The 11,470-nt window shown below is 50.9% G+C and overlaps 3 protein-coding genes across 5 annotated transcripts; 1 reads left to right on the top strand and 2 right to left on the bottom strand.

The window, feature by feature from the left end:
* Positions 1-57: 57 nt before the first annotated feature.
* Positions 58-1,416, bottom strand: saysd1 (SAYSVFN motif domain containing 1). The gene is made up of 2 exons (XM_053882019.1): positions 673-1,416; positions 58-580 (listed from the first exon to the last, which is right to left on the bottom strand). The coding sequence occupies exons 1-2, from the start codon at positions 847-849 to the stop codon at positions 257-259; spliced, it is 501 nt and encodes a 166-aa protein (XP_053737994.1). The 5' UTR covers positions 850-1,416; the 3' UTR covers positions 58-256.
* Positions 337-2,581, top strand: grcc10 (gene rich cluster, C10 gene). 2 transcript variants are annotated; one of them, XM_053882023.1, is made up of 4 exons: positions 337-938; positions 1,412-1,506; positions 1,578-1,754; positions 2,293-2,581. In XM_053882023.1, exons 2-4 carry the CDS (start codon positions 1,455-1,457, stop codon positions 2,430-2,432), a joined length of 369 nt encoding a protein of 122 aa, XP_053737998.1. In that variant the 5' UTR covers positions 337-938; positions 1,412-1,454; the 3' UTR covers positions 2,433-2,581. The 2 variants fall into 2 exon arrangements, with proteins under 2 accessions (XP_053737998.1, XP_053737997.1); XM_053882022.1 differs by having other exon boundaries at positions 338-1,056.
* A 5-nt stretch (positions 2,582-2,586) lies between these two features.
* si:ch211-195o20.7 (cytospin-A) lies at positions 2,587-9,623 on the bottom strand. 2 transcript variants are annotated; one of them, XM_053881944.1, is made up of 13 exons: positions 9,271-9,623; positions 8,615-8,721; positions 7,705-8,130; positions 7,141-7,214; positions 6,217-6,496; positions 6,023-6,155; positions 5,889-5,970; positions 5,750-5,825; positions 5,640-5,676; positions 4,349-4,445; positions 4,162-4,278; positions 3,557-3,616; positions 2,587-3,000 (listed from the first exon to the last, which is right to left on the bottom strand). In XM_053881944.1, exons 2-13 carry the CDS (start codon positions 8,652-8,654, stop codon positions 2,911-2,913), a joined length of 1,512 nt encoding a protein of 503 aa, XP_053737919.1. In that variant the 5' UTR covers positions 8,655-8,721; positions 9,271-9,623; the 3' UTR covers positions 2,587-2,910. The 2 variants fall into 2 exon arrangements, with proteins under 2 accessions (XP_053737919.1, XP_053737920.1); XM_053881945.1 differs by having other exon boundaries at positions 6,023-6,152.
* Between the last annotated feature and the right edge of the window lie 1,847 nt (positions 9,624-11,470).

Below are 11,470 nucleotides of genomic sequence, written 5' to 3'. Positions count from 1 at the left end.
TCATCTTGGAGTGGACTGTGACAACCAGGGCACTGTTTCATGAAGCTTCGTGAGACCATCACTATGATTGTTACTTTATTAATGTCACAAAGAGAAAACGAAATTGACTTCTGTTTATTTTTGTCTCAGTTGTTTGGTAACACCCGTGAATAGAAGTCAAAATTAAACGATCAAATGTTGGATTTTTGAAGAAAAGAAAAAAAAAAAAAAGCATGAATTACCCAAACCAAGTGCTCGTCCATTCAAATAACCGCGGTCATGTGTTGGCCAGGGGTCTGTAGCCCATCTCGCCCTCCAGCTGCTCCGCCGTCAGGCTCCCCAGCAGGGGGCGACACCCCGGGTTGAAGACGGAATAAGCGCTGAGTTCTCCGGGCTGACGAGGCGCGGGACTCCGGAGCCCTTCGTACAGCCAGTAGAAGAGCGAGACGACGAAGAAGGGGAGCCCGAACTCCAGCTCAGCAAAGAGCCCGAGGAGGACCAGCCAGAGCAGGAGCTTGAGCGCGAACAGGTGGGAGGTGAGGCGGTGTTGGGAGGCGAGCCACCGACCCGGAGCGCTGTCCAGCAGCCAGTCGCTGCCATCCTGCGGAGGCAGAGCGGTCACACTGGATATTCTGACACGTGATCCGCTCAACTGACACCCATATAAACTTCCCTGAAACAGCTGGACCGCACCTGACGTCGAGGGTCGTCAGCAGCAGCAGCAGCAGCAGAGCGGCTGCTCTCGGACGTCGCTTCCGCCTGTCCACTCTCAGTAACTTCACTTTCCGGCTGTGGCTCACCGCTCGGCTCCTTCTTCAGGACGTCCTCCGCCCGTCGTCGCTCTCTGAACTCCGCCAACTTCTTCTCCATCGTCGCGCAAGTGGCCAGACGGCGAGGTGAAACCGCCAGTTTCACTTCACCGCCGAACACGCATTTGTTTACAAGTCCACGCAGCTGCCGTAAGTGACGTCGCGACGCTCTGCCGTAAACGGTGTCGCGAACTTCCTGCCCAACAGATTCGTGGCTGGCTCGACAGCGGCTAACCGACTGCTTGTTTTCCTCGCGCCGAGATTCCAGGTATTCACGACACGGATCGAACCGAACAGCGCTTTAGTTGTTTTCACAACATCAACGCGTGAGGACGATCACGTTTCAGTCCAGCAAACACCTTTGTTATCGGGGAGATTGTGATTTAGAGCGACCAATGTGCTACACATTGTTTCACGCCAGATGAAAGTCGACCATTATATACTGCTATATCACCGAGTTTGTCTGTGGATCTCTGTACAACGGACCCCAGTTTCCTCCGTTTGATGCTCGGTCTTAACTTGTTCAGGGCACAACGTCTTTAGCCAGACGTGACGTGTGGTTCATAACTACAGCGATGCGAAGTTGTCTCTCTCAAACCTTTCTTTCTGTGATGAAACCGCAGCGGTACCCACAGCTCTCCAGCAGCCCGTGTGTGCGCGGCGGACATGGCCTCGGCTCCTGCGCAGCAGCCCACGCTCACGGTGGAGCAGACCCGAGGTGAGCCACCCGTGCCGCGCGTGCGCGCGCGCGCCCACAGCTTGACTCTGCGCCGCCTGACTCCCTCACAGTGGTGCTGAGCGAGGTGATCCAGGCCTTTGCTGCGCCGGAGAACGCGGCGAGGATGGAGGAGGCCCGGGAGGGCGCCTGCAACGACATGGGCAAGATGCTGCAGCTGGTGCTGCCGGTGGCCACGCAGATCCAGCAGGAGGTCATCAAGGCCTACGGCTTCAACAACGAGGGCGAGGGTGAGCTGCACCTGGTTTAGTCCCGTGATCTTCAGCACCCAGGGGCAGTTGTGATCTGCTCCAGCAGCAGCTGTGGTCACAGTAACCTGGGGTGATGGAAGGTGCTTGTTGAGACAGAGACCCGTGGTGCAGGGCTGATGAGGCTTCGTGATACAGTGTTGTCAGAGCCCACTAGGGGGCAGTCTGGGTTTAACATATCACTGAAACAAGATTTTTGGTCAGGTGGTGCCACCTAGTGGCCTCTGAACACGAGGACCCTGCTTCATGAAGCCTCAGTCAACACTAGTCATCTGCAATGCTGTGCTCCATCATCGATCATGTGTGTGGTTAATCTGGAGTGTGAGTCTCTTTGTAATTCATCATCTGGATTCTTGTTTCATGGGAGGTTTTGTATCGTAATCTGGACGTCAGTCTGCAGTAGCTCATGCTGCCGTTGTGACCCGCGGTGACGTCACGAGGTTTTGTATCGTAATCTGGACGTCAGTCTCAACGATGTGAGCGGCAGAACTCACCAGCGCCTCCTCTGCTCGTCCCGCAGGGGTCCTCAAGTTCGCCCGCTTGGTGAAAATGTACGAAACTCAGGATCCGGAAATCGCCGCCATGTCAGCCAAACTCAAGGCCCTGCTCCTGCCGCCGCTCTCCACGCCACCTATGGGAGGCGCCATTCCCGCTTCCTAGAAACACCTGGCAACACTTCCAGCCACACGACCTATGAAATTCCATAAGTTATTGTTTGTCAGTATTTATTTCCTTGTTTTTCTTTTATACATTTTTTAACTTTTAATGTGGAATAAGATGTTTTGAGAATAAAGAACGTAAAGAGCGAAGCGTCCACATGAATAACTTTATTAATGCAACCTTGATGTTCACACATGACGTAAAATGTTTTCACAGGTATATAAATAAGACCGAGGCTAAAACAGGCATCAGTGTCGTGGGGGTGTCTGTGCGCAGCAGCAGATGCGGTTTAAAACCAAGTGCCCAACCTTCTCACACGTCCGTCTAAAAGGAAATAAAACTGCCACGGTAGTTAAAGTGCTCGTAGTAAAGGTGCAAATCCAGGACGCATGCAGCCACCAGGAAGTGAATGAACGTTCAAGCGTGTCGCTCCATTAAATGTCTAAAAGTCAACAGTGTTCCGAGGCGGTTCCTCGCCTCACACCTCGAAGTGACGGAAGATGCTCTCCACGTAGTCCAGAACCTTCTGCCAGTCCGGTCCGCCGGGCTTCAGCATCTCCTCGGCCGTCTGTCGTCATGGAAACAAAGAGGCAGTGAAACCCGGGGATGGTCTGAAACAGGCAGGAGCTCTACTCTGCGTCTCTGGCAGACGCCCGAGCTCCTCACCATGAGGAGACTCGTGATCCAGCCGGACTCAGGTTTGGTTCCAGCTCTACCCCGAGTCTCCAGCTGATGACCAGCCTTGAGAAAATCACTTCCTGTTTGTTCAGTATGGAGAGCAGAGGTGCACCAGTCCAGGACCTCGAGAGTCATCAGCTACTTTTGATAACACCTCCCCCACCATGTCTCCTGACATGACACAGAATGTCCCCTCACATGACGCATGTCCCTTCCAGAACAGCGATGGGCTGCTGAGACTTCATGAAACAGTGCCCATGTTTTCAGAGCCCACTAGAGGGCAGCCTTGGTTCAACATTGATGCGAGGCTCCTGTGGAACTGTTGTTCAAATGTTAGGACGTTTGGGCAGAGAGGGCCCTCTAGTGGGCTCTGACAGTAAGGACACTGCTTCACCAAGCCTCATTACGAACAGTGGAGCGTTGACTGACAGAAGGTTGTGTCTCACCAGTGTCGCGGGGATCCCCACTGACTGTCCCGTGGTGAAGGCCAAGTCCAGGTTTTCCCTCTGCAGAGAAGAGCAGAAGCAGCTGAGCTGGCAGCAACAAGTCCAGCTATGTTTGGTGGAACTTGGAAGACGAAGGTTCTGTGTCTACAGATGCTGTGAAAGTTGGGGAGGTTTTGGAAGAGAAACGGACTGCAATGACTCCATTATTAAAAGTGTTGGCAGGGAATTTGGTCAGGGATTCGATGTGTTGTGCTACTGCGCGACTAAGTTGGTGTTTACACAAGGTTCAGGGTTTGGAAGGAGCTCTGGAGAGACCCAGAGGCTCAGGTGCTGTGTGTGGTTTCTTGAACACCTTTCACTGACATGACGTTTCTACCGTGATCCAGAGAGAAACTCCTGCAGCGATGTCCGGCTGCTGGTGGGAGAGCAGTGTAGCGCTTCTCGATCTCCACATATAGAGCCGTTTGAGCGTCACCTGCTCCCATACACTGGTGTTTTCACTCTAAAATCTTTCAATATTTACTGTGATATTTAGAACTCTAGCACTTCCACCTCTGCTGACTCAGCCCCCCCAGTGATGGAGGGAGGGTGTGGCTGTGTGTCACCTTGCAGGCCGGGTCCAGGCTGAGGTAGGGCACCCGCTCGGGCAGGTAGGAGTGATAGAGGGCGCAGAAGGCCAGGCCGTCCTCCCAGCTGCTGCTGAAGTTGGTCACCTCGATGTTCTGCCACAGAGCAAAGACGCCGGTCAGCCGCGGCGGCGCCCAGTCTGCGGCGCCCGTGACGGTCACGCACCTGGTAGCCATCGGTTCGAGTCTGGCTCCAGCGCAGCAGCGAGTTCCTCCTGGAGCCGCCGTGGCGCCGCAGCAGAGCGCTGAACCCGTCCTGAGGTCTGAGGCCAGAGTAGCGGCGTTACTCACCCGGCGGGAACTCACCCGGAGTAACTTGGAAAAGCTCATCCACACTGAAGAGGCACTCAAAAGATTTAAGCTAAACAACAAATTAGGCAAAAAAGCTCAGCTGTTGAGAGAAAAGTGTACAAAATCGAGACGCACTTGCACAGTGACAGTTCTGCCTTAACTCAGAACACGCCATGTTCCTTTTCGTATTGGGACGCAGCAGCCAACAGCTCACCCAAGTGGTGAGAAGACAAACTGCAACTTGGATTCAACCAAATAAAAACGACACAAATGGCAACTGTTCGTCCTTTAATACACTGGAGCTCCCAAGTCGGCCATTTTGAGGGGAAAATGAAATGCGTGTTGCTTCCCTCTACCGGTGGAAAAACTACAATCATGAAGTGCTGTTGTGGTCAATATCAAAACAGATTTTCAGCAGTGCATCTATTCAATTAAGCTGTCTACTGAAGACTATTTATCTTGCTAAATTACACACAGAAACACGCGTCAATCGCATTGAAGCTGATAATACACATGGGGAGTCTAAGGAAAGCCATTTCTATGCGCATTAAAAGCCATTTCTATGCGCATTAAAAAACAAAAAAAATCGTCAGTCGAATTCGAGCTGCAACTTATCTTAACACCACCAGGGAGCGCTGTTTGAGGAACATGATGATGTTCAACTTCTGAGGTGGAAACTCAGAAGCTAGCATCATGACTCCCACCTCCATTTTGTTTTTTTATTTGAAATGATTGTGCACGGCCCTCGCACTAGCCAGAATGCAGCTGACAGGAAGATGGTACACAGTGCTGTTTTCATGCGAGAAGCCCCGCGACAGCCCAAACAGTCTTTGAACAATGAAAGAAAAAGGGGCTTTTAAAAAAGTCCTAAATACTTAAACAAGAAACTGAAATGCGCATATTGATAAAAATACACTAAAGCAAGAACAGACCAAATGAATCACCAGAGCAGTGTAGAACAGGAGGACAAGTCATGAATAGCTGAAGTGACAGAAGTGATGTGTGCAGCTGAAATCTCTGCAGAAATGAAGGCTGAGAGACAGAGAGGAGAGCAGAAGGAAACCAGTGGCACCAGCTCAGGAAAACACGCGTCTCAAAGTCAGGAAAGAAAGAGGAGGCTGGAATGTTTTTTCCGCGTCAGGACTGAACCTGAACACAGGACTCACCTGCCGGGGTCCGGGTTCTGCTCCTGCTCGGGTTTACCTGAGACACAGACACGCGTTCAGCCATCTGTCTGTCACTCACTCAGACAGGTGGCTCTACGTCACTGAGGTACCGGCGGAGAAGCTGGACCAGCTGTCCTGCCGCAGCAGACCTTGGTCGGACCTCCTGCTCCGCTTGGGCTCCTCCTTCTGAGAAGACAAGCCAGGGTCAGTCCTTCCTGCCTCCCGGCCGCGAGCCCGCGTCCTCACTACCTTGCACAGAGGTAACGTGGTGCTGGTGCTCAGCGAGTGGTGCCTCTGGCTGAAGGCGTCGGTGGGGATTCTGGAGAGACTCCTGGACACAGGGACGTCAGCGCGGCTCTGGGTCACAGCTCCCGTGGACTCACCAGGACCTCTCGGGCAGCACAGTCCTTCTGGGCTCTCTCTGCTCCCGCTTCTTCTCATGTGCTGCCAGACTCCGGATGTAGCCCTCGGCGACCCCCTTCCCCGTCAGCTGCAGGCTCTCTGCTCCGTCTGCTGCTTCACGAGGCTCCAGGTTAGAACCTGATCTCCGTCTGACCCCTGCTTCCTTCTGACTCACTTTCCACTCCGCCATCCTTCCCCACCGCCTCCTCCTCCTGCTGCTGCTGCTGCTGCTGCTGCTGCTGCTCCTCGGCCTCTTCAGTCTGCTGCTGCAGCTGGATCAGTCGCCTGCAGGTGTCGCTGTGCTCCGCTCTCAGAGCCTCCAGCTCCCTCTGGGTCCGGGCCAGCTGCTCCTCCGCCCCCCTGCGGCTCTGCTCCGACTCCACCCGCAGCCTGTTGGCCACGGACACGGCTGTCTGCAGGTCACACTGGAACTGCTGCCACTCGGACCTCTCCGACTGCGACGACACGTGGGTCACACGGAGCCAAGTCAATGAGCTACTACAGCAATTCTCACAGGGGGAGTGGGGTTAAGTTGATGTAACTCCAGTTCTGTGAGTGCATGCGAGCCCTCAAATGGGTTTCTTATTACTAGTTTACTGTCTCAGAGTGATGCAAGCCAAGAGCAAGAGCCTCTAGGGGTCGGAGCATGTGCTCATAGAACTGGAGTTACATCCAGTTCCACCATGTCAAACACACACAATTGATTCTACATTCATGGACTTAAGTTTTGTTTTTACTTATTTATTTTTAACATTTCCATGAAGTAAATATCTTAAATGTTTAAACACTGAAAGTCAAACACACACTGGACGAAAACACAAGCTAACACTGATGTTAAACTGTTTTTTTTGTGTTCACTGTTGTTGTAAAGATGAACCGTTTTATTACATAAAAATGACATTTTACTTCCCACGTTGCTAATAAAATGAAAAAAAACAAAACATTCTGAGGTCAAAGTGACAGGATGTACTGCTGTGTTGCTCTCGTTTCACTCCTTCAGCCACCAGTGAACAAAGCCTGTTGTGTTTTCCAGCCAATCACAGGACAGAATCAGAACCGTCGACTGGGAGGAAGTGACCAGGTGCGACGTCACACTCACCTTCAGCGTGTCCCTGAGGGCGAGCACCTCCTCCGACAGCTCGTCTCTTTCTGAGATCAGACGTCTGAGCAGCTCTAGACACCAAGGAGAACGTCATTACCAGAACATCCCATAATACTGAGGAGTCCAGAGCAACCCGACTCCTGAATGGGCCACATTATACACCGAGACGAGCGTGAGAGCCGTGGACCAAGAGAGAAGGCAGGATATGTCCCTTATATTTTGCCACTTTAGTGCAGTAATATAGAATATTATAGGTTTAAAATATGTGATCCGATGATATGTATTTTAATTTTTAAATATTTTAAATTTTTAAGAGCTGAATGCCTTGGCATTTTTTTTACCAAGGTGTTTATTTTAAATAATAATTTTCAATTTTTGATTATCTGGTGAAATGAGCATCATCCAGTGGAAGAATCTCATTTCAACGGGAAAAAAAAAACTTTTAAAAGTAACAAGAACTTGAAATTTCTACGTCTTGTTTTGCTCAGGAGGGCCACCTCTGGTCTGGAGGTGCGCCTGCGCCTCCCGTCCCCACAACCATCGGGCGGAGAGGGAACTCACCCACGGCTCCGGCGGCGGCGTCAGTGTTGGCGTCAGGACCCAGCGAGCTCCTGTAGTGCTCCATCAGACTCAGGAACACCAAGCTCATCTCGTCTCCCGAGGCGTCCGCCACCGCCGCGCCCAGGCCGCTGTCTCGTTCCTGCCAGCTCTGCTCGGAGGGAGACCCCCGGGAGGACGGCAGGGAGGCCAGGCAGCCCCGACCTTTCCTGCCCCGCGCCGGCCCTCCGCCGCCCTCCGAGGTCACGTCGCAGCTGATCACAGCCCACTCAGCCGGCGCCGGCAGCTTCTGCGCCCAGTCGGTGATGGGGGACGGAAGGGAGGCAGCCTGCACTCGGCTGGAGGAGATGGCGGTGGAGACCGCCAGCGCTGCCAGCTTCCCCTCAGACGGTGTGGTGGGCGGAGTCTGGAAGAAATCTAGAGAAGAACCTGAGGGGACAAGAACTCATGAGCATCACGTTCGAGTCCAGAGCAGCATCTGGATAAGCTGAGGAAGATCATCCGGATGATGATGATGGAGTTCATGGCTCCACTGCCTTATTTACAAGTCCTGCGTCGACACTCGGGACCAACTCAGAGCAATAAAAGAACCTGCTTCTCCTCCAGCTCAGGACAACACCATGGAGGGTCTCAAGCCCCAGGAAGTTCAGGACCAGCTGGTCCAGGCTGCGTTACTCGGTACGTCATGAATCCACGCTCAGACCAGCGGAGGCAACAACTCTGAACAACACGGAGGAAGAAACGGCGGCGAGAACAACAGTCCCTTCAAGCGTGATATTTTTAGACGGCGCTGGAGAAATAGGTTACACTGCGCTTCCTGTTTGTCACCTCACTTCAAGGGATCTTTCGGAAGACGCCTCTCGGGGTTTGACAAACAGCATTCTCCAGCGACACCAGCTGAAGGAGTGGTTACCTGTCGGCAAGTGTCCATCCTTGCCGTTGTGGTTGCCCATTGTTGTGCAGGAACTGGAGACAAGCAGATGATTTCACCTCAGTTTTCCCTTTCTCTTCTGCAGCTGCCTGGAAAACACAACAAAAGCTTTCATTCACAAGCAGCCTCCAGACTGTTGCAAAATAAATCCATTAAATAAATGTATGTGCCACCAACAAACAGCAAAACTCCACTTATTTATGGAAAAAAACGTTCGTTTTTAATGGCGATTTATAGCGAATTTTATAGCAGGACAGTGAACGCAACACAAGTTTATCAAGCTCTGACCAAATGCCACTTAAACACTTCTGTATTTTTACAATATTTGAAATGCTTTAAATAGAATACATGCATCACATGTTTTTCTTTTTTAAAAAAAACAATAACTCGGTTAAAATTTGACATTTTAAAATGGACGAGTCACGTTTTCACTTCATTTTTCAGAAAACGCGCTTAAACATACATGTCTTATCAAGTTTCCAGCGCCGAATTGACCAAGAAATTATATTCAACGATGCTATGCTTCAAACATTGTTTCCTGATTCACATTTTCGCTGCACCGAGGTGAAACTATCAAAAACGTCCCGTTCGCGAACGCAGTTCGGAGCCGCGGCGGAGGAAAAGGTCGTTCGCCGTACCTGCTCGGTGCTGCTCTCTCGGCTGTTTGGACCTCGGGTTCTGATGAAGAGCGCGGCTCGGTTCACCAGCGAGTCGGTCTCTTGTTCCTCACGGTCATGTTCTCGCTTTATGCCTCCAAACTGGACCAAGACGCAGCCGACGCCATGCACAACTTCAGAATCCCCCAAGATCCACCGCGACAAAAATGGAGGGAAGAAAACTGCGGATCGAACTCAATTTAAATCACCAGAGACCTCATTAAACATGCATCTCGTTGACACGTTCGTGAGGAAAACACCCACGAATCCGTTATTAAAAGCGATGGGCTGAAAATAAAGGAGTGAAAACGAAGCTTGCTGAGACTAAAGTTAGACTCAGGTGTGTCAAGAGCAAGCTATTAACGTCCGACTCTTATTTTATCTCCAAAATAAAGCGGATTTTCAGTATTATACAAGTATTACATCTAACTCACAGATAAAACCAAAGTATTTGTAAAGGTTAAATTGAAATAGTGCCAGTGGAAAACTACTTGTTTCAGCGATCTAGACTGAACCTTCACCTTCTTCTGCTGCTTATCCGGGGTCGGGTCGCGGAGGCAGCATTCGGAGCAAGGAAGCCCAAACTTCCCGATCCGTACAAACCTCCTCCAGCTCTTCCCGGGGGATCCCGAGGCGTTCCCAGGCCAGACCGGAGACATCATCTCTCCAGCAACTTCTGGGTCTTCCCCGGGGTCTCCTCCCGGTAGAACATGCCCGGAACACCTCCCCAGGGAGGCGTCCAGGGGGCATCCGGATCAGATGCCCGAGCCACCTCAGCTGGTTCCTCTCGATGTGGAGGAGCAGCGGCTCCACCCCGAGCTCCTCCCGGATGACCCAACTCCTCACCCTATCTCTAAGGGTGCGCCCAGCCACCCTGCGGAGGAAACTCATTTCAGCCGCGATCTCATCCTTTCGGTCATGACCCAAAGCTGGTGACCATAGCTGAGGGTGGGAACGTAGATCGATCGGTAAATCCAGAGCTTCGTCTTGTGACTCAGCTCCCTCTTCACCATGATGGTCCGATACAGCGACCGCATCACTGCTGCCGCTGCACCGACCCGTCTATCAATCTCACGCTCCCCTTTTCCCTCACTCGAGAACAAGACCCCGAGATACTTAAACTCCACCACTTGGGGCAAGAACTCTCCACCGACCCCATCTAGACTAACAAAACTTGAATTAAACACAGTCGTGTCAGAATGTAATTGTTGAGTCATCAGTTTGACTGAAAACAGTCGGCTATTTCCGTTTTAAAAAACAGTGTTTTTGTACATAACTAAACAGTGTTTGTGAGCTCGCTCTACTCCGAGTCTCTTGCACATGCTCCAGCTTCTCAGTCTGGTGACTGCAGTGGGTTGACTGTCGCTCGGTCGATTATATTATATTAGACGGCCTTCACACAACAACACTGTAGAAACAAAAACAACATAACAAAACATGAAATATACTTAAAAAATAATCGTAACAAAGAGGTCAAATAAAATAAAAAAATACCACAATAACAACAAACACTGGTTCTGACGGAGTCTGGTACTGACTTGTGACGCTCCTGGGATCCCAAATAGCAAATCAAAGTTTCCAAAAATGTTGAACACGCAAAGAGTTTCAGCACCATGGACAGCGCAGCTAAAACGCTCCCTCTAGCGTCCATTTGTTGGATTACACGTAAAACTCTTACTGTTGAATTGAAGACAAATTCGCGTCGACTCCATGTAAATGTTAATGTAAATTAAATCGTAGACAAATTAAAATGTCGACAGCGTCATTTTCCACTCCGTTTTTCAAGCCAGTTTCACTTCACATTTTGACTTGAGGGTTTCAGCTGCAGACTGTAGTAAAAGTGGTGACCGACACACTGAGCCTCAATAGATCCCGGCTCTGATCTCACCCACTTTCATTAAAGATGGAAATGACTTAAATAAATAACCCAAAACACTGAGGTAGCTGGAAGAGTGGTGGTGTCGAAAGAAGGTAAGGAAACATAGAAGCAGCTTTTAGATGAAGAGAAGAGAGAAAAAATAAAATTGGTTCTTTTTTCTTCAACATTTCAGGTAAAATTGTGAGGAGAACAAATACAATAGAATATGCTATTCCAGTGGGGATGGAAAGTTTGCCGTGACGTCAGCGGGATGTTGATTTCCCCGCAGGTAAGGACGCGGACTTGGCGAAGATGGCGGCCGGT

The sequence above is a fragment of the Synchiropus splendidus genome, chromosome 12 (genome assembly GCF_027744825.2).
Source record: "Synchiropus splendidus isolate RoL2022-P1 chromosome 12, RoL_Sspl_1.0, whole genome shotgun sequence".
NCBI classification, from domain to species: domain Eukaryota; kingdom Metazoa; phylum Chordata; class Actinopteri; order Syngnathiformes; family Callionymidae; genus Synchiropus; species Synchiropus splendidus.
The sequence above is the reverse complement of the archived record's forward strand: the minus strand, read 5'-3'. Positions and strand labels throughout refer to the sequence as shown.